At 41.3% G+C, this 22,885-nt stretch overlaps 2 protein-coding genes across 9 annotated transcripts in view; one reads left to right on the forward strand and one right to left on the reverse strand.

The window, feature by feature from the left end:
• DLGAP2 (DLG associated protein 2) overlaps nt 1-22,100 on the reverse strand; it is a 463,673-nt gene extending 441,573 nt beyond the window's left edge. For 3 of the 5 annotated variants that reach the window (XM_071807014.1, XM_071807012.1, XM_071807011.1), the window contains exon 1: nt 21,965-22,100. In XM_071807014.1, the coding sequence (XP_071663115.1) occupies nt 21,965-21,982 (18 nt within the window). In that variant the 5' untranslated portion in view covers nt 21,983-22,100. The remainder of the gene's footprint in view (nt 1-21,964) is intronic. The other 2 variants (XM_071807021.1, XM_065835046.2) reach the window with 1 other exon arrangement.
• A 257-nt stretch (nt 22,101-22,357) lies between these two features.
• Nucleotides 22,358-22,885, forward strand: part of ERICH1 (glutamate rich 1) — an 89,499-nt gene continuing 88,971 nt past the window's right edge. For all 4 annotated transcript variants that reach the window (XR_010651215.2, XR_010651214.2, XM_065835904.2 and 1 more), the window contains exon 1: nt 22,358-22,447. Coding sequence is in view for 2 of the 4 variants with exons in the window: in XM_065835904.2 (XP_065691976.1) it covers nt 22,426-22,447 (22 nt within the window). In the remaining 2 variants the exon portion in view is untranslated. The remainder of the gene's footprint in view (nt 22,448-22,885) is intronic.

A 22,885-nucleotide genomic window follows, 5' to 3' on the forward strand; every position in this document is an offset into this window, starting at 1 on the left:
TAATAAGACTCCATTGAAATTAATATCACGACTGTGGCTTTGAACACATCTCCCCTTTGTATTTATGAGTAAAACCATCATGGCATTGTGTTTTCATACCAATGGCACAAAAAACTACTGAACTGCCACAGATTGCACACAACCGACAACTCAGTTTATCCTCTGTTTAGTTATTTACTTACATCTTTCCTAAGTCACGGCAAGGTGGCTATAATGTACCATCATCCCGATCTGTTTACCCTCTCACCAAGCAAAAATTTCTTCACAAATACAAGATAAAAACATGACCCTCTGCTACAAAAATCAAAGTGCCTGAATTAAAAAAGATAGGTGAATCCAAAAATGTATTTATATATGAAGGTTTTATAAGCCTTGATGAGTTTACAGACGCTAAAGTTCTAGAATAAATTTCAGTGGTGCTAAATGTAACAGAAAGCTTCCTTTCTACACATTAAATTTGAAATATTAGTTAATGTCTTACATTTATCTCTTAAATGCCAGTCATGTAATTTCTGAATATGCACGATGAGTTGCCATTTTCGCAAGATACATGATGGCCAAGCCCTTATGCTCATCAGCAAAAGTGGCAAGAAAAATTATTAAAAACTTCAATTTAACACATTTGTTCACAGCCACAGCAGGCTTTATTAGACTGTGCAGAGCATCACTCTCATGCAGCTTCACAGCTTTTGGACAAGAGGAGATACATCTTTACAGTTTGCTTTCCCATCTCTCCATTTATTTATGCCATTTACACTGCTCCTGGTGGAGCTGGTGAATATAAGGTTTCTGAGCAGTAGGTGTAGGTAAAGCAAATATACACTTGTCTGCCACTCAGCTTAGATACACACAGCTTCTTAGCATGACTCACATTATTCTTTCAGCAACCCCACCGTTTATAATTTGCCTTTCCCGCGGAGTCCCTGGCTGGCAGACTGCTAACCCTTCTGGAGCTGGTACTAATGGACTTGCCCTTCCCAGTTATCGTACCTTACATTTGAACTTTCCTGAGTTTAAACACTAAAAATTTATGATTGATTTTAAAATATAAGATATTAAATACATGCCTGGTAGCTCCAACACTTGAGCAGGTTTCAAGACACATGAGTTCCATGGCTTGACTGGCCACACTGACTTAGAATATTTATTCCTTAGGAAAAACACCACATGAATCACTTAACAGTCACTTGCAACTGCTATGGATATCCCTCAATGCTCCACTTGTGTCTCCATAGCAAACATAAAGCTTAAATATTCACCCACTTTTATGTGAATTAGCAACATCCTGTTTCTTCTTCATATTTAAATCATGTAGTGTTTGAATACATAATGGAATTTCAAATAATTTCCTACCAAATTGTGTGATCAACATGTGAATAACATTACCCCCAAAAAAATCTGTAAGAAATTCAGCATTGAACTATTAGTTTCAGTAACAGTGATGCAGGTTCTATACATACAGATTTACTAAAATCTTACTTAGATACTTTCTTAGTGCTTTAAGTTGCTTCACAATTTGGGGAGGTGGGTGTATTTTTATTTATTTGTTTGTTTGGAAGTGGGGGATTTTTGCTGTATTGCTGGTTATTGAGACATTCTCTACCAGTAAAAGCTGGCAGAAAACTACCATCGCTCATAGGATCTCAAGAGATCTGGTTTCTTCCAACATGAAGCAATCTCCAAGTGTTTTGAAAGTTGTCAGAATCCACTAAAATAATTATTGGATTAATTTGTGATGTACAATGTCAATATCCAGCTATTGCTGTACAAGAAACATTCGATTATGGAGATACAAAAAATATACCATAAATCCTACTCACTTATTTTAAAAGACTAATTGTTTTCCTAGTAGGAAAATCAGGCATGACTGTGAAAGAAACAGGGCAGAGGAAACTATAGATAATTAAAATGAGAATGAGAGCTTGGATCAGGCAATGTGTGCAGTTCCAGTGTGGATGATCTGTGCTTGCTCTGAAATTCTCAGTGCAGCAAACTACTATCTAGAACATGATTTTCTTCCTAAACAAGCATAACTTCGAGTTTAAGAGATCCAGAAATAGTTTTTTACACATATGTGCCTACAGGTATGCTAGGTATAAAGCCCTTCTTCTACTTAGGTGAGATCTAGGAATTAATACAGTTGCTTAAACACTGCCATCCAGTGCTGCTTGAGATACTTTTGGAGAAAAACCTAACTTTTTTCCCTGTGGATGCCAAGTTTAGGTGCCTTAGCAGTAAGGAAGGTGCAAGGCGGATGATCCACTCCGTCTCTTGAGTATGCATGTTTTGCTACATCAAATAATGAGTTGAATCAATCAATTGACCAGTAAAACATAAACACTTAGCAAACTGGCACCCTCTTACATATCGACAAGTAAATTTACAGACATTAAATTTGATGCATATCTTATCGGTTGTCCATATATGATGTCCAGTGCCATACCAAGACACTTGGGTACCAGCACTACACAGTACCAGGTAAGATGCAGAACCTATAGAAGACGACACCTCCCTTAAGTGCCAGATGGAGATAAGCATGGTTACACAAGGGCATCTAGTATTGCATTAGATGTGGGGGGAACCTGGACAGAGTTCCAAGAGATTGCATTAAGGAGAAGGTAGAAGTCCTAGGAATTAAGAAATCCTAGAAATTTTCCTCAGTCCTCCACTGTGAAACCTTGTTGATTGCCTTGCTTGATGCTGCAGATGACCCACACAGACATAATGGATATTAGCCTCGTGTTTGTGTAAAATGATGAAACAATTATTTGGTATTTTTAATTAAATGAAAATTCTGATATGACAAACTGTGGTAAATCCTTAGAACAGACTTATTCTGAGACACTTCTACATCTGGTGTGCTAACTGTGGCTCAGTAAAGTTAAATGTATATTTTTAAAGACAAAATCATAGCAGTTTTGCCCACGGAACAGGTAGGATGAGATTCAGCTCTCCTACATCTGAACTAGTCACCCCCATGCGTCCTTTGCAGTCAGTCTGATCTATTCAAACACCTACTTTACAATGAGATTAATTGCACTTTACACTGATTAGACCTCCATTGACTGTAAAAAAAGGCAAGGGCAACAAGTTCAGATGGAGACATCTGCACTGTATGAATTCCACACATTGTGACAAATGCAAATCAGATGTGTGCACTGAGCCCCTATTTACACCATTTTGGCTGCAAAAGCGCCCTTGCACTTGCCATTTCAGATACCAATACCCTCCCAGGCAGCATGCCCTCCCAGCTCCCCACTGAATATGGAAGAAGCCCTACTATCCAGCTAAGACAGAAGTTAACAGCGTGAATGATTTTCCCACGATCTCAGGATGAGTTTATAGTTTCATTTTCATTCAGTACTCATTCTCACAGACATAAGCATAAGCTAACAATACACACTTCACTCTGCTGTGATGATAATAAATATTTGCAAAACACACTGAAATCTTTTGATGATATATAATTGTTAAGTACTGTTATTGCAGTTATTATATAGTTTTACTTCAGTCCTGACTTCCGTTCATGCTGCCTAGCTGTACTCTGATGGGAGAGCTGTCATAATTTTCAGATTCCCATTCTTCAAGCATTTGAACTTCATAAAACTGAAGTGACATTTGAGTAGCAGAAGGTCAACAAAGGACTCAATAAAGAGCTTGTAGCCAGGGTTTGCCAACCGTGGTCCTAGGTACTTGGATGCTGGTTCATTAAAATTAATGATGTTGGTTCAAAGATCTAACCAGGCACAGAAGATGTACAAACCTGGGTATTTGGATTTCAAGTGAAAACCTTTAATAAGATTTATAGGCCAAACAGCAGAAAGGGTTAGTTTATGGGAACGGGACTCTTCAGTAGATGGACTAGTAGTTTCTCGTACACACAACAATGAAGTCTTGAGTTACCACAGGCAAATAGCCAAACAAGAAAATTAAGTTAAGTTAATATCCAAGTCCTCAGTGATGCAGAATTCAGCTCATAAGTCTACAATGCCCAAATTCAGGTGTCTACAGCTACTACAGTGCCTACACCTCTAGTACAGTCAATGGGGCCTATGGTCGCACCATGAGGGCTCAATTCAGTTGCTCACATACCAGTGCCTGGTGTCACTGCGGGTGCTCTCAGATACCATGCCTCACCTCCAACGGGCACTTCTAAGGAACATACACTTGCTGCAGGTCCTACAACATATTTTCTAGCCCATGCAGATGTCTCAGATAAGCTAAAGCATCTGAAATACCATAAAATGCTTGAGTTTACTGCATACATAGTGTGTGCAGCTGATCAGCTGAATTTCTCTGCTGCCTTCGCTGTACTGACCAGATCTCCATGCACTGTAGTCAGAACTTAGGCATGTAGAGATTGAATCAGGGCACAAATATAGGTGTCTAATGACTTCTGAGGTTGCCTGTTTACTCAAGAGCTCTGCTGAGGCTGGGAGACATTACACAGGACCCAAGAAGGACTGAAGTCCTCTAGCCTGGTAGCTTAGAGTCATGTGGAATAACTTAGGGCTTCTGAAGAGGCACTAGATGTCTAAGCTGATGCAGCTGAATCTCCTCATATATAGGCAGGTAACTACATTCAGGTATCTTAACCCTGAACTGAGTATAATCTTTAGATTTTGACATAAATGGTACCCCAAGAAGTTGTAGCTAGATTGTAGAGCTGATTAGAGCAATAGGTTATAAAGAATGTAATATTTAAAAGTAGCTATTTGTGTTCAGAGAGAAGTGAAAAGGAGTCAGATGGAAGCAAAGACAGTGGTGCACACAACAGTGACATTTAATAGCTTAGCAGAAAACACTAACATGCCTTGCACACAAACTTTATACAAAAATGCAGTGAAACATTTTTAACCTAATAATTTACTGCTTGAATGGTGACAATGCATACAGGCTACAGTTGTTCGGAAGAAAAAACTTTATGGTCATCTTCCCTACAGAGTACTATTTATCTATGCTTAAATCTATTTTACAGATATGTACTATGTCTAGGTATTGTTAATCTACAAACTACTTATCTTCTTCTATGAATCAAAAATATGGATGTTTGACATGTCTCTACAGTATTGGAATACAACTGGTAATGACAGTGTTAAAAAGGATTGGAGGGAAAATAGTTATATCTATATTACACAGTTATCTTATTTTTCCTCGGTGCCTGGCAGAACTAGGCTAAACTAAATATTCAATAATCAAAAGCAACAGAATACACTTTAGAAGTCAGTTGGACACAAAAAATGTAACCTCCCCATGCAGCTTAAACACAAAGCATACAGACTCTCCGGAGAAACAAAAACACTGGATTTCTAATAATGAAAATATTTAGTGACCTACTGTAAAGCCTTTGGAATAAAGAACTGCAAAAATTTATTTGATTTCATGCTTACAGGACAACAGAGAAGGCTCTGTATGTACGCACGAACATATTCCTATTGAGGATGCTGAACTCAGTAGGACTCAGATGACTTACAGAACTTTCATATCAAGCACTGCTTTGAGCTTTTTTAGGTATTACAAGCATCTGAATATAGATTGTTTTGCATATTTTTTTACATTTACATATAAAAAGAAGTCTTACTCTGAATCACTCCAAGCATTCCCAGTTGAAATCTTCTAACATTGACTCAGTTTGAGAGAAACTTTGTATTGCTTCTAAAAATAGTTGTGTGTGCACCTTGGTAAAACAGACCTTTACGTGCTTTTAAATCCCAACAATAAGGGTTTCATTTAATCAAAATAATTTTTTTTACAAACTTGAAATTTATCACATATATCTGCTACTGACAGATAATGAGCATGTGTATAATGATGTGCTTAATATATACTGACAATTTATCCCTTTTACGTTAGCAGGGTTATGGAAGTATAAGTTTTGGCTAAATATGCAGTTTCAATGGCCATTTTCTGTTTAACATTCTAATGGTCAGTAGCAGATTCAATTCATAAAAATGTCAAAATAAATTCAGATGGAATGAAAATATGTGTCCTGATTTTGCTAAAAACAAGACCAGTTCTCTTTCAGTGAATTTTCCTTTCAGTTAAGTTCTTCTGAGTAACTGCACTTTCCTGAATTTGGTTGCATGTTTTTTTCAGACACTGTTCGTTCTAGAGCTGATAACATTAGCAATGGTATGCAGAAGAGACCCAGGTTTAGACTTATTGCTATGGCAGCCAAGGTTACTGATAAATTTTGCACGTCCCATAAGTGAGAGGGGTGTATATGCAAGGATGGGCAAACAGAACTGGTGACTAAAACTGACAAACTGAGTATTGCATCCCATTCATGTTATACACCCTATAAAAGAGGGAGATCATGAGGGTCTTGCTCTCTTCGACCAGTCGCTGTCATCTGAAGAGGACCCTGCCTGTCATCCCTGCAAATTCTAGGCCTGGTTCCAGACCCAGCACCCCTGAATCCAGTTCTGGTTTGCTGTGGAATTCAGCCCAGGACTTCTGGGTGCCTGCCCTTCATAGCCAGGGCTGCGCTATCCCGGGAAATTCAAGATTGGTTTTGTATATTTTGTATTATTTTCTCTATTTATTAGTAGCATTAGTAAAGCATTTTTACCTTTTTCCAACTTGCGAGTCTCTCACTTTTCCTCCTATTCCCTTTCCTTAGTGGGGAGGGCTGGGGCTTAACAGAGAGCATCTGCCACAGCTTATTTTCACCCTGCAGTAAACGGTGACAATATGCAAGAATTGTTCTTAGTGTAAAAGAATGAGATTCTTCTCTTTTTATTTGTTATTCTAAATCTGGGATAAATTAAAGACAGCCCAGTACACTGTTGCCACTTCTGAAACCAACAGCAGATCAGCCAAGTAAATGTAGGATGTTTACGTTCCAAGAGCATCATGGACGGAGCTGGTGTTTCCAGATCACCAGAGGGCTTTCTACTTTTTGGCACTTTAAAACCTGCACTACAACTACCTTGAAATGAGAAATTCTTATGTTAAAAGGACCAACTTAGAGATCAAAGCTCCCCAGTTCAAACATAGCTGGTGAGGGAACACAAACGTTTCTTTTGTGACTGCTAAACTTCCCTTGTTGATACTTGAAGCATGAAACAAAGGCAGTATCAGGTATTCCAAATAGACACCTTTGCCTCTGCCTTATACTCCTCAATTCTTAACCAATTCTTTACCTTTTTTTTAATGTCAAAATATTTTATGCCTCTGATATTTTTATGTACTTAACTACAGGGAGTAATTAGAATACTGGCACTTCCTGGCTACTAACATTTAAGGCTTCTATCACAAGAGAAAAGGAACATGTCATGTATTCACAAGGAACAGAATCATTACCAACAACTGCTATTATTGGCATGTTCCAAATTAGCTCCAAACCAGCCTTTTTTCTACGCCTTAACCTCCTGTTGCTCAGCTAGGAATAAAATCACTAAGCATCTCAGGAGATCAGGCAAGAACATATTTACTGGTTAAAAAAGAAAAAAAGGCATGAATCCCAACCCGCTCCTGTGTGGAGCTACTCTAAATCAGGCTTTTTCTTCTATGAAAAATGGTGTGGACTCAAAGTCCACAGCATTAACTCGAAGTTAATGCAGCATTATGAAACAATTTTCAACTTCCTGCAGAATTCAATGTGTGAGAACAGTGGGCTCAAATGCAGCCTTACATGAAAGAAACACCCATTATTTTTGATGTCTTTACGCATAGATGCTGATTTTAAAGGCATCTCAAGCAACAGTGAGAAACTACAACTAAAAAATTCATTAAGACCTATTTAACTGTATGGCCAAAATTCTACTAGAATGTATTAAAAAATAGATGACCTGTAAAATTCCCTGATGGAATTCACCATACCAACATATACATCCTTTATAATAGAAATCTGCCTCTGAGCCCTGGTGTTGAGATAGGTGTGACACAGCTAACCTGCTTTAGGGAGAGGTAGTATCACCCATTAGTGATGCCCACTTCACCCCACTCACCACACAGGGAACCAAGAAGTACAAGTAACTACCAGTTTCTGCCCACATGGAGGCAATTATTAATACAACACACACATTTAATCAGAGGAATCTCATGTCCAGCGACAAAAGTCCTAAAGAAAGAAGTGGGTCCACGAGTCCACTTTACCACAGTTTCCTTTAAAATCAGGATCATAAAAGCATGTAAAATACATCAAACACTGTGAGAAATAACAGATGTAAGTTATGAAAAAGAACTAACATATTTCATCAAGATTCACAGAATTTGCTAGGCAACAATTCCTAGTACTATACATATGGGACCAGTATTATTCACAGATGTAAGCAGTGTTCTTATTTATTTCAGAAAACATTCAGAACGGTAAACGGAAGAACCAACGTCATCAGAATTACGATGGCAAGGCAAGGAGACAGCAAAGAGAGAGGATTAAGGTGAAAAAAACCTAGCAAGGGATAGCTGCATTAATTTTTACAAAGAACCTAAAAATGCCTCTCTGTTGGGAAAATTCAGTCCACTCTGAGACCTCTGAGAGCAAGGGCAGAGGAAAGGTGATCTCTGTCAGGTGAGGCAAGAGAATCACTTCACACCCCCCAGCACTCGTGGAGCTCAGCTGTGCAGTACCAGAATGGAGCAGTTCGTATTATAATAGTGCAGGTGAGGGAGGCACAAATCCAGGTTTTACCAGCTCCTGACTTCATGGTGGGCTACACACACCAGACTTGAGAAGATTTCCTGGCACACTTGAGAAAATCAGGGAGAACAAGGTCCAGGACTTTGAGGAACAATGACCCCAGAGTAGAAAGGGAAGCCTGGAATAAAGGACGAGACACCTTTGAAGGACTTTAGAATGAAGTTCCGTTGGTTTTAGTAAGCCATCTGCTTTACAGAAAGGGCACATTAAGTAGCTAATAAAGGTTGTCATAGCAGTCCTGACACATACAATAAATATTGAGGGTCACTGGATTTTTTTATTCTCACTTAAACCTTATCTTATATTTAATACTGCTTATTGATTTCATTCAGACCAAAAATAATTTCATCTTCTGAAGCAGTATTTAAAATAGATCACACGTTGTCAGCTCTTTCAAAGGAAATTTCTAAAAATGGTGGAAAAGCACACGCAGCCCAATTCAGGATAAACACTAAATTTGTCCCCGTTTTCGGTCCTTACTGGAGCTCACCAGAGTGAAGGGTTCACCACAGTCTTCCCAAGCACTGCTACCCGAAGGGAGGTCAGTGTCCATGCGGTGGGGCAAGTTTTAGGGTGTATATTTGTGGTTTGGTAGCAAAATGCAATCTGCTACTTGGCATTAGTATGGCCCAAAGACATTGTCTTGGATGGAGAAGACAGAGAACTTCAGGTGCCACTCTCAGGTCTCTCTGATGCCAGCAGAGGAATGGCCCCTAAGGCTCCAATAATTCTCATCATGATGGTGACTGGGGCAGGTTGCAGCATGTTCAGAGAGATGCGCAACTCACTGACACTACAGAAAAATGGACTCTACCACTTGCAGATAATTTTGTGTCAGCCACAAGCCCCAAAGGTAGTATATTCATCAACAGTGCAGAGGCACAACAAGGGCTGCTGTGGTACCCCTGTGATGAAGTCTTGGTCTTGGGCACCTGGCGTACCTTCAGTGGTCATCGAGGGAAAGGCAGGCTATGAAACAAAGGGGACTGCAAAGTTTGGGGAGAACAACATGATGATGCTCTCTCTTCAGGCACCAGCAAACTGATACCCCAGCACAGTGTTTTGGGGTATTTGACTACTTTTGTGACAAGAGCAAGGAAAACAAAAAAAAAAAAAAAGAAAATGCTGCTTCTCAGTTTTCCATTACAAGAAAAAGAAGAACACAGATTATTTGATGATGTATGACATAGTGGAGCCAAAAATACAGCTTCTCTTGTAGGCAGTCTTAGCTCTTCATGATCTTCATGACTTGAAAACACCCATACTTGCTCTGTCCAAATTAGGTGATTGGTTTTTTTCAGCACATTTTGCTCAAAGAGTTAATATATTCAAATTACTCCTGGGTAGGGCTCCAATGAAAAGAACAGAAGTCTGATACAGCCCAAATACGATGCTAAAACCAAAAGCCTTGCTCATGGCGAGGTGTGTACTCAAGGATGCCTTTGCCAGCCAGCATCTAAAAAACTAGGTCTGAGTTCAGTGGCAAGACCTTCCTTGTTTACCTATAACTCAAACAGCTGAATTTGAACATTTCAAATATTTGAGATGGCTGGATTGCACCGGAAAGTAGGCTAATTTGTGAAAACTAAATACAAATAAGATGAAGTCTGGGCAACTGACAGCTCAAATTTGCACACAGGTAGCACAATGTTCTCCAAGCATATCTGGAGAGCACTTTTATGTGTGTTCATTTATTATATCAAATAACAAATGTAATGCATTTAAATCTCTAGGATCCGTTTGTTCTATATTTGTTTTCACTGTGAAGTTGTTTCCATCAAAGTCAATGCTTACAGTTAGGTAGAGCCTGTTAAACAGCTCCTCTTGGTGTGATGGAAATACACACTTAGGGCAGGATTTGGGTGTTTGCAAATGGGTGCCTGGTATTATTTGGGAAACCTCAAGATACTTGAAGTCGGCAGATACATATCAATTCGGTATGTATGGCACATGGGTTACATGGGACCGTTCTGGATCAATGGCCGAAGGTCAGACTACTCTAGGTGACTACCTAGAGTCCCTAACGTGGCTCTGAGCTCTTCAGGAGTGGCAGGAGAAGGCCATTGTGGGCAGCTGGAGCTCCCTGGGGGCTTCTGGGTGCCCCTGACCTGGACTCCAGCCAGTCTTTATTGTACCAGCCAGGTCTGCATGGGCATCTTGGAGATGCTGAGGCACCTCAAGTGCAAGCCAGCGTTATCAGTCTCCTCCTGTCAAACTGAGGATGCTGCCTTCTCCTTCACTCCCTGACTCACCCAAACAACACAAAACCGAGCAGAGGTAAAGTGAACAAGCTGCTGGTGGGCAAGAGAAAGCCAGCAATTGTCACAGGGGCCAAACCACAAATGGAAACAGAGATTTCAGTCAGTCCCTTTTACTGCATCAAGAAACTAAGTGGAGGCCTAGTTTCAGGCACAAATACACCTGGAGCGTATTTTTAAGTGAATTCACAAATATATCACTTCAGCACCAGCTGAAGTTTCCTGGTAGTCCACTGTGGGAAAAAAATGACAAAAATGCTACTATTGTACCAAGGAAATTCAGAAAGATGTTGTTTCCTTGTGACGACAAGCAACATTCCAGGCAATTCTTTCGGTGATTTCTGAATGAAAATTTTAAGTCATGGGTGAGGAAGAAATCTATACATAGCCACAAACATTATATCATCTCATGTTTCAGTTTTTACAGGAATCAGTTCTATTCTGTTTTACTCTTTCAGTTCATGAGTTTTTCCATATACTTAGGAACAATTAACTGCCTCCATATGGAAAAAAGTGAAATTATTACTAGTTTCATCTTTATAATTACTACATTAATACTAATTTACTGTTGCTTGGTATTGTTGATTCTATATTATCGTCTAACTTTGTTTTATTTTGGTTTATTTTCTTATACTTTAGTCACTGCTTTTATGTCTTTTTTTCCTGTGGGAATATTTAAATTATTCTTAAAATTTCTGTGAAATCCAAAGCTACTAAAGTTGTTGAAAAGTTACTGTTAGGTCTGCAATCTTAACTCTTTCACCACTCTCCATTGTGGAAGGTATAGAAATGCTTGGGGAAAATCACAATTTTTTTCTTATTTATACAGTCAATTTTTCTAATAGGTTTATTGTATATAGGTTGGCACCGATTTATGTTAAAACATGAAAAATCAATCAATTAAGAATACCACAAAAGTCTCCAGATCAACCCATACAGTATTAGAAGCTATAGCAGTAGTACTGGATGGTAAAGCAAATTTTCATAGATATAGTTATAAAGTGAATGCATCAACAAGTTTATACTGAGTAATATTTCAGTGTATCCATCATTTTTTTCATAACCAGGACATCTTGCATGCACATACATTGCTGTTTATTTTGGCAGTTCTTGCAAATCTTTCGGATGAGATTTCACCAGTGGTAGTGATTACAAGAGCTGGACATATTTACGAAGGGAGGACAAGACCGGAGAAGACATTTTTATGTTTCGCTCTGTAAAAAATAGAAGACTAATGATCACACTGATGTCTTTCAGAAGAGAATTCACACGGGAACAGCCTGGTTGCCAAGAATACTTTGTTCCTTGTGCTTCAAAATCAGAAACACAGGAAAAATTTGTTCCATTGGTCAAGAGGAGTGCAGCTTACACTGCAAATCATGATAATAAAGGGCAAGATATTTTTTCAGGGCAACTTGGACCAGCCTCATAAAAGATGTTGAAAAAGGCAAATTTTTTTCATCATTATCTGGAATTGTGCAACTGAAATTAAGAGCCGTATAGTATTTTCTCACAGTAAATGACATCCTGTTTGGTTTGTGGAATGTTTTAGGGTTTTTTTGTGCGTGTGGGCTTTTTTTGTTTGTTTGGTTGGTTGGTTTTTTTGACAAGTTACCCTATTTTATGGGTAATATGGTTTCCAAGCAAAGAACACTACAAATGCAGCCTGGCAGATACCTCACATCAGCTGAGCCTCATCAATACAATTTTACATATCAAGATGCATTATAAGATGCTGATGACTGTTTCTGTAGTCAGTACCTTGTACACATGAAAATACTCAAGTCTGCCGATTTTTCATGATGCAGTTTGTGGAACATGTATGGCAGCTCAGAAAACAGATGTTATGCAGCTTGTGGCTGGCCCTTAGAACAACTAGAACAAAACAACCAAAATAGTCATCCCCTGTACTGCCCTATCAGGATCTCTTCCCTGTTATATCCAGACACTTTCATTTATATCCTTGATCATTTGTCTCCTTTTCTTCTGGTGCCAAGCAGTATCATGATGCTTCCCTAAACCCCTCCATAATATGTTCCTTTTTTTCCAAAGTTAACCTGGGCTTGCTCTTGCGTCTGCTCTCCCTTCGGCTGACACATTGCAGTGTTAAGTGCAGGGAAACACAAATGTTAACACGACAAGCTGTGCTTCCAGAACTGATCTTTCAAGCAGTGAAGCAAAATGTTGTCTTTCATTTCAGCACTGTAATCAGAATGTAAAGCTTCACACATCCTCCTGGTTCCCAAGCATCACATTATTTTGTTAAGTTTCACTGTCCATGGACATGCTGCAGAGTAACAGATGGACACCTGTCAGAATATTTTACATGAAATTCCATGCAATCAGGAAGCATAGCACATTTTTTTTGAAATAATGGAGTGTAATTTAAAGAAATGAATAAACACATAGAAAATATTCTATTAAAGGAAGTTTAGAAAAGGCACTTGTTATCTTTCCAAAAAAAATCAAAAGAAAAATTAAATGCATTACATTACTTGGGTATGTTACTTAATGGAAGGCTACCTACAAGCAGATGCCAGGAAAGCTCCAGAAAGAGATTGCAATCTGAATGTTATACAGGTGTATAGGAGAAACTTTTCCATTTTATTGATCAAAGCAGCACCAGCCTGGCATACACTGAAGTTCTCAGCTTTGTGTTTTGCTCTTTCCACACCATTTTTAGGACAGCAATTGATGACAATTTCGGAAAGTTAAAAGAAACAGAAAATCATGAGGAACTGATCAAAGACCTGACACTGATTAGCAAAGAAAGTGTGTTTTGTAATTTATCCACAACAAGGAGTATTCAAGAGTGACTTCCCACTCTGCTCTAATAAGCACAGTACATGGTAACAATATTAATGTATCAGATTAGACATCTAGTAAGGAATGTACAATCTCCAAAAGCACTGTGAAATGAAAATGTGATTTTAAAATACATTAATTAAGAAGAATTAAATAGATTTCAAAAAGAAAACTCAAAAACAAACAGTATAAAAGAACTAACTGCACTTTAAAGGATCTGAACAGACATTAGTGTAGAAGATGTTTTATTGGTGGATGCAAGAATATTTCCACCGATATATGTAACCTTTAACACTTCATTTTAGCTGCAGAGAAACATTTTTAGGGAGGAAAAAGATCAGAACTTTGGGACGCATCCAAAATCAATGTATCACTTCTTAATTTGAAAAGAAATATTTCAGACCTTCCAACTATTGAATTTAACTATTTAGATCTATTATAATGCTTTGGTCATCTATTTCATTATTTTCAAAGTGCACTGTATGTGCCCTTGAATTCATAAATTAATGTATAACTTTCTAAATCTAATCGCAGCTGAAATGTTGAAGTGTAGAAAGTTCAAGTTTTCCTGAGAAAGGTCCGTGCGATATAAGAATGCATCACTTTGCAAAAGGAGGAATGAGGCTGAAAAATAATGTAGAGACAAGCTTTCTTTTTTGAAGTGTCATATATGCTAAGATTTTGGAGTAGTAAATTCTAAATTACCATTTAAGAAAACTGTTATCAAATTACTTACCATTCAAACGTATTGTCATAAAATTACAGGATATCACAACTAATTGCACCCCTCTTCAACTTCATCAAAATAATTTCTTTTGAAACACCTTACTTATACTCACCTCTTGCATAATGAATAAAAGCTGACATGCACGGCGATGGGAGATGCTACTGAATGCCATGCATTTCAGGACTGGTAGCAGAAGTAATAATCCATTTTGAGATGTACTGCTGCCTCTTATGCATATAATGCTATAAACTGGGGATACCTGGAACAGAACCACTCCGATCTACAAATCATAGCATACTGTAATTTATACAAACTGTGTGCTGTGAAGGAGCCATGCCTAGTCTATGCGTAACATTTTGATTTCTCAGCCTCCTAAAACTTAAGGGGAAAAAAGCAGTAGTCCCGTTTATCCATTTGAATTCCAGAATGGAAAACAGTAAATTTAAATTTCTGTTAAGCTACTAAAAAAACATCACTTACATTAGTTACTTTAAAATGAATCTCTTAGATATCAGAATTATTCTCTTAAATCAAATAATTTATCTAGCTCCGAAAACTAGTTCTGGACATTTGCAGTAAGAATACAAACTATAGTAGCTATTCCTAAATGACGCTATTTTTAAACAGATCTTTAAATGAGATCAAAATCTCAGACTGAAATAAAAATCAAATTACAGTGTACACAACCTTTAACAGGAAAGCTTAACAATCACATTTTTTAAATGTCCTACCTTTAAGTAAAACATTATGGCAAAGATAACCCCAAAATAGCCAAAAAACAGGCCAGATGCTGGATAACAAAGCCACAAGTCGCCATCAAAGAAAAGGTAAGTTTCAAGACCTGAGGCCAGAAAGGGCTGGAAACATCAGAGGGGCTTGAATTCTCCTTCAGAGGGAAGGTGAAGCTTGTGTCACTCTTTCCAACGGGAGCCCAAAGTCTTCCCAGCTAGAGGATATTAATACTTCTTACTCATATGGCACATCTTCTTGCTATGTGATGTCTTCATGCCCCAATTAAAAAAAAAGCATTATTGCATTATTAAGTCTACGTATTATTTCTTCTACATATTGTTACCACAAGGAAGCCTGGTTAAAGGTATGATAGAGAATTCAGGCAGATACATCGTCTTTTCAAGAAACTTGACTGTGCTTTTTCATTTCCTTCCCTAGCATAAAAAAAAAAAAAAAAAAGACCAGATTCTTCCTGTAGCTTCAACTACACAGAATTTAAAAGGCTGCAAGATCAAGGGAAGTAAATCAAAGGAAGAAAAGCAAGGTTTGTCCTCCTTTCTGCTCATCAGGGAAGATAATTGTTATCAATCTCTAAAACTAAAAAATGTATTTGTTCATTTAAGTGAAATCTGCTGTTGCGCAGAGGATAAAGGTGGCCTTGTATTGACGCTCTTTGGAAAGAATTTCACTCTGCATGAATGAAGCAAAAGTGTCGTCTTTTATCTTACTTGGACTCTGTTTAGACAAATTTGACAGAGTAAGTGTGTTTATGCTCTGTAGCTTTATAACTCAATGACTTATTAAGTCATAAATCAATAAGAATGTGAAAGTGGAAGATCCTTTGAGTTTTTTCCCTTCCCCTCCTATTTTTAGATTATAAGAAATAAAAGGAGCAGTAACTATTTAAGTTTCTCTCTTTACTGTCTGCCATTCTGGGGAAAAAAAAAAAAAGAGGGGCAAAAATAACCTCCCACTTGTGGCAATTGAAGTGATTTGTTCTATGTTATTTTTATGGGCTACTTGTGAAACTAGAAGGCAGGAGTGAAAGCTGGGAAGATCTTTCTACTCCTCATTGCCAGTGAAACACACAAGAATGTAAGGACATACTTTTGTACCCCTGCAGCTGCACCAGCTCTAAAACTGCCAATGTAAGAGTGAAATGGTTTGGACAAAGTTTCCTTGAAGGCTAAGTTGATTATCTGCATCATTAATAATACCATGTATCGTTTCTAGGAAAAGTCAACAGCCTATCCAGTTGCGAAACTAGAATTGCTGGAGACTTTGACATTTTATGATATGTAATTTGTGTAACATTATTAAGGCATTAAAAGTTTTACAATGCAAGTCATACTGTCAAGAAGTAAAGAATCACAGGAAACTAATTCAGTTGACCTCCAATGTCAAGTAGGAAACCAACATATTAAAAACCCCTGGCATGCTAAGGGCAATTAGATTCCAGACAAGTTTAAACAATTAATTTGCATTCTCTCTCAATAATCTTAGGGATCATTGAAAGTATAGTATCACCTAGATTAAAGAAGAAAGGCAATAAGGATGTGATACAAAATAAAAATATCCCAAATTGTTATTCTCCATACTGACCTGCTGCCTTTCCAGGGCAATGCTGGAGAGTTGATCCTGCTGAGTGGCAACAGTCCAGAGGCTGAACACTGCTTGAGCAGCCTCTCAGCTTCCAAGATGAAATAGGTAACAGAGACACTTTAAATGACCCATACACAAGAGAATGGTTCCAATTTCTCCCTAAATTTGTGTTTCTTAGCTTGACGCTTTCCTAACTTTTCAACTTCAAGACTTAACCTTCACATATGCTAGAATAAACTTTGGCTCGCAACAACGTCTTGTTTTCAAACTGGGCTCAGATCAATCTGACAACCCTAAGATGCTCTTCTTTCCTTTGGCATAACAAATTTACCTTTTAAAGAGAGTGTTTAAGATGAAAGATACAAAATTGAGAGTGGTAGAAGGATTTTGGGTGAAGAAGGAGTAGCTATGAAGGACCCAGGATGGGGCAGACAGAAAGCTCTGGTATATACTTCACTTGTTGTTATTCGTGCATATGCAGAGTTTGAATTTCTAAATTTTTGCCTTGTTGGATTGATGTATGTATTTGGCCATGTTTTTTACTTGTTTTATTACTGTAAATTTATCTGCTTTATCTACACATGGCATTGGCAGCATCTACTGAAGACAACAGACACGATTCCCGTTGTGAGATAAAAGCCTTCACTTATGTTACCCCTCACGCATCTCTGCTAACTGCAGGTGTACCCTACATTTATTAACAAAAGTGGAAAGTCTTTTTAGATCATAAGAATATATGGTCATAAAACTACAAAAAAAAAAAAAAAAAAAACAACAATGCCATACTGGAAGCTATTGGTTGTTCATTTTCAAAACTGGCAAGGACGGAGAAATGAGACAAATGTGGAATGAAAATGCATGGAAGATAAGTAAATTTCATGCACAAAAGTAGTATTTAAGAAAGCACAGTGAGAAACAGATAAAAGCAAAGTGAGATCAAATATATATGCATGCGTAGAAGCACTGATTGAGAAATGTAACTGCAGTGATTTCCATGCTCTTATCACAACTGAGCATGTACTAAATGAATAAACTGCTACTTGACATTTCCTAAATAAACATCATGGGAAGAGTACTTTTTTAACTTTAATGAATCATTTTGGCCCCTACAACAGAAAGTAGCTGTGATGAACTATAAAGTGTTTTGGGAAATATAATTCTATAATGGAGATATATACGGACCAAAAAATGAGAAGTTGTGGTCTCCTACAGGTCTACTTTGAAAGAGATTCTGATTCATCCATGCCCACTTCTACTTATATTTGATCATAGCTGTTGACATACTGTATCTGCCATGCGGAGATATTTCTCTACTAGAGGTAAGAGAGCCATATGGTTTGTGGATGACTATGAATTTTCGCAAGGCAAACTGAACCACATATATTTTTTTCTGTAGTTATTCAAACAAAACTACCCATTTAGCAAACAGAATATATTCAATTCAGGTGGGATATTTTGGCCCATATAATACATTTCTAGAGAACTGAAAGTCTCTCTTAAATACAGTCATAACTGTTGAGCTAATACTAACTTGCTGCATTAGTGGTCCTCTTGTTCACCATGCATGGTTAGATAAATTCACTGTAGTAATGAACTGAAGCAGCCAATAAGGTTTGTCTTGTTCATGGAGTAGAACTGAAGCAGCTGGTTTTTCTTTGACTGATGCAGTTTGAAAGGGCCCCCTGATGGTATACCTTAGAAAAAACAAGGGTTTATTTCAATGCTCTTTTTATTACCAAAACTACTCATAGGATTATCACAGCTATACAAAGAAATTGCTTTGGCTAGATGTAATTGCAAATAGGAAAAAAAGTTCCTGCCAGAGACAGGTGTAAAATAACATTTCACAGAATCACAGAATAGTTGGGGTTGAAAGGGACCTCTGGAGATCATCTAGTCCACCCCCCAGGCTAAAACAGGTTCACCTACACCAGGTTGCACAGCAATGCATCCAGGCGGGTTTTGAATATCTCCAGAGAAGCAGATATTTAACCACCTTTATTAAGGCACACAAAAACTATCCCAGTAATTACTCCAATGTCCATAATTTAGCCAAACAAAGCTCTCAATCAAGATGAAATTTAGTCACCCAGTCTATGTCTATGAATATTTCCTATTAGAACATTCACTGTCAGAAAAAAATGTTATAACTGTGAAGTGGTAACTTGACCAGGACGGGTGATGTCCAGGGAAGCCTGCCGAGGCTACTCTCTGGTACTTGGTGTCCAAACACAGTGAAAACTGAAAATACAAGGTTTCCTCAGGGTTAGGTATAAATGCCCTATTCAGGGACACATTTCTCCTATCACCTCTACCTATTAATATTAAAGTAACTTGCTTCATATATTTGAATTTATTAGAACATAATTTTTAGCTAGCCATAATGAACCTTGACATTTTGTCTTGATTTGGTAACTTTTAACAGCTTGGCACAGCCAACAATATCACCATTAATACTGGTGGGACTTTGCAATGCACAAATGTGAAATCCTGATCCCACTAAGTCATTAGAGATATTACCACCAAATCAGCGAACACTGGATTTGACTGTGCAGTTTTACACATTATATAGACAAAACACATAAACACATTCTCCCCAACACCTCTGTCAAAAGCAGTCGGTGTTTGTTGGTTGTTAAATGCTTGCTTAAAGCATTTATGATTTCACTCTAAGTGTAACTTCAACTTGTAGCAGAAATTTAAAGTCATTTCAGAGGGACTAGAGATTCTAAAAAGTTAACAGAGGTATGCCCTATACTGTTCTACTGGAAACAAGATACATGTGCAACTAAATGCAAATAGCACCTTATAGTACTAAAATGAAAAGCTAAAAATAATCTAAAATAGAATCAACAAACTCATTTGACAGTCCTAGCTTTTACTTCATGTGTAACTGAACAACAGCATAATAAATGCGTGCTTTATCTTAGGAATATTATGTCACATCACACAGGGTCTGACTACAGCACTCAGAATTAAATCTCCAATTCATAACATTGTAATTCATAAAATTATTAAACATCATCTGAGTCCATTTTAACCACATACTAGACCTCTTGAAAAGCACGAAAAAATAATGGGGGGAACAATCTTTCAAATATAAACGATAAAATCTGGTTAGCACTGTAAAAATAGCTACATGCAGTAAAATTAAAACTTGCTATTTTGAAAGAAAGTGCATTGTGCAAACCATTTGGAAATTACTTGAAAGCATAATTGCTATATTGCTGAAAGTACAGAAATATAAAACTTCTACTCTTCTTATTTTACCTGTTCTCCAGATAAAACGCAAAGACAGACATGAAACCTATCACAGATGTGAAAGGCTGGTACCCCAATTACATCTGCATTATAAAATAGTGTTATCCTCTGCCCTAGACCAGAGCTGCTTTTCAAAACAAGTCCAGTACAACTAATAGGCTCCCCTGACACACCCCAAGCTGCAGTACAACAGATTCAGCTACTAAGACGCAACACCAGGTTTCTCAGTCCGCTGCCCTTGGACTTGGACTCGGCCACATTCAGGTGACCCTTCCTCCTAGCAGGATACCCCCCTTGCGGCCAATCTACTACCTAAAAGACTAGAGATATTCAATATTTCAAAATGTGCCAGTGCTCCGTTTGCGATGCTACTCTGAAGCACACACAAATCTATACCAAACACTTCAACACTGAGGAGGGCACTTGAGTTTCGCAGCCTTGTTCTCGGGCTCACACCACCTAGAGTGATTGGAGCACTTGATGTAGTTCTAAGTGCTTTAATTTGGAAGAGATTCAAATATCACCCGCTCCCAAGACACATTAAGCCGGTGCTAGCCTGTGCCGTAACGAAACACAATCGGAAACAAACAAAAGGTTTGTCGCCGAAGATTAGAAACCCTTGGAAGTTTCAGAGAAGTTGAGGTCGAAGGACTTGGATGTGCATTTATCGCTAAACACCGCACGGCACCGGCATCGCTGTTAAAACTGGGGCACGGGCAGTCTAAGAATTAGGTTACGAAGGCGACAGGAAGCGAGGCCGTAGGTGAAAGCCCCTTCGGCATTTTTCGCCGGCTGGAGGGCTCTTCTCGCTCCCCTCCCTCGGACCCACCCGCACCGGCCCCACCGCATCGCCCCGCGCCGGGTCGGAGGGGCTGCCCGCCTCCCACCCGCCCCGAGGTGGCGGCCGCCAAGCGGTCTGGAGGCTCGGCTCCGGGAAGCGAGACGGGCCGGAGTGCCCTGCGTTTTTAATATGATGCTGCTTAATTATTTGATTTCTCCAGCAGACGGTGTTTCAAAGGACCGCGGAGGCACTCGGCCAAGCTGGCCGCAAACACCGCCCTCCTCAGCGGGGAAAGCTGTCCCTGATCGCCCCAGCGACCGGGGGCAGCGCGGCAGATGCGTCCGGCCCCCGGCGCCCGCCTCCGCGCTTCAGATGCGCGCCCGCGGACTTTTCCAACTGCGCCGAGCCCTGCGCACCCGCGGCGGAGCAAATGCGCGGAGCCGGCGCGGGTAACGCGCGGGACGCACCCGCAGCCCACCCGTCCTCGGGTGCCAGGCTGCGGTCACGCCGCCGCTCGGGGCTGGGCCGCCCCTCCGCGGGCTGTGAGAGGCCGGGGCAGCAGCGCGGCCCTTCCGACGTACCCGCAACCGCCGCGGCACGGCGGCCGGGAAGGAGAAGGGGAAAGCGGTGTAGATGGCAGCACGGCTTCAGCCCCGGCTCCCCCTACCCGTCCTCGCGGGGCAGCCCCGAGAATCACGCGCTCCCAACATTTAAATCGCCGCCGGTACTGCGGCTCCGCGAGCAGCATCCCCCGCCCCGCCGCTCTCTCCGGCCAAACCGGCCGCACAGAGGGTCCGTCCGCCGTCCCTCTCCTCCCCGCCTCCTCTCCCGCTCTCTGCGGCCGGTGCCAGCCCGCAGCTGCCCCGCGCCGGTACAGGGCACGCTGCCACGCAACCGTCCTGCCCGGGCTATGCCGGAACGAGACCCACGCCACGGCGAGATCCACGCCACGGCCAGCGCGGCGCCGGGACGCGCCGATGATGGGGTAGGACGCCACAACCGACGGCGCGGCTGGCGCGCCCTCGCCCCGCTGCCCGGGGACGCGTCCCCGACGGCGCCGGTCCCCGCACGCAGCGACAACGGCACCCCCATTCCCTCCGCTGCCTGAGCGGGGGCATCCCGCCCCGACGGCGGCCCCCTCCCTGCCTCCCTACCTTTTTCAGCGCTGACATTCTAGTGCATTATTAACGCGGCGGGCGCGGGCTGCGCGCGGGGCTGCCGGGTCAGGCGGAGGAGACGCGCGGCCGGGAGCGGGAGGCGCGGCGAGCGCCCAGCATCCCCCCGGCGCCGCTCCCCCCGCCGGGGCGCCGCCGCCGCCCGCTCCCCGCGCGCCGCCCGCCGCGCGCCGCCCCCCCTGCCCGCGCGCACCCCCGCCTTCGCTCCCGCGCGCGCGGCGGCGCCCGCCGGCTCTGCGCAGCCGCGCGCCCCCTGCCGGCGCCCTCGAGCACCGCGCCGCACACGGCGGGCAGGCGGGGCGGGGCCGCGCGGGCACGCCCCTGCCAGCCTCTCCACCAATGGCGCGCGTCCATTTCTGTGACGGACGGACGCGGCGGCGAGCAGGAAGAAGGGTGAGCGCGGGGCCGGTTGGGCTCCTCGGAGGGCGCCGCCGGGGGCCATGGCCCTGAGCTGGAGGGAAGGTAAGGCCGGGCCGGGTGAGGGACATGGAGCGGGGGTGTTAGTGCTGCCGTGCCTGCTCCTTGGGGCCGGGGACAGAGGCAGCCCGCGGTGAGCGGCCCCAGGCGCGGCCGCTCTCAGCTGAAGCGCGTTTCCAGCGGGCGCACCGTGTTGCCCACGGCCGCGCCGCGGGACCCGCGTGTCCCGCTCCTCGGTGACCTCTCGCGCGGGTAAGGGCGGTGGTTCGCCGGGAGCGGGCGAGGAACGGAGCCCCGGAGAGAGGGGCGGCCCGTGTCCAGGTGCGTCCCGGCGGGGGCGCAGGGCTCGGGCTGAACTCGCAGCTCCGGGCCGGTTCCCTCTGGCTCGGAGACGCCGGGCAGAGCTCCTGCTTTTCTTCCTGACTGGCGACTGCGAGGGGCGATAAGTAAAATTATTTAATCATGAAGCGTTTTAAGATGAAC

This window comes from Patagioenas fasciata, chromosome 3, assembly GCF_037038585.1.
Source record: "Patagioenas fasciata isolate bPatFas1 chromosome 3, bPatFas1.hap1, whole genome shotgun sequence".
Classification (NCBI taxonomy): domain Eukaryota; kingdom Metazoa; phylum Chordata; class Aves; order Columbiformes; family Columbidae; genus Patagioenas; species Patagioenas fasciata.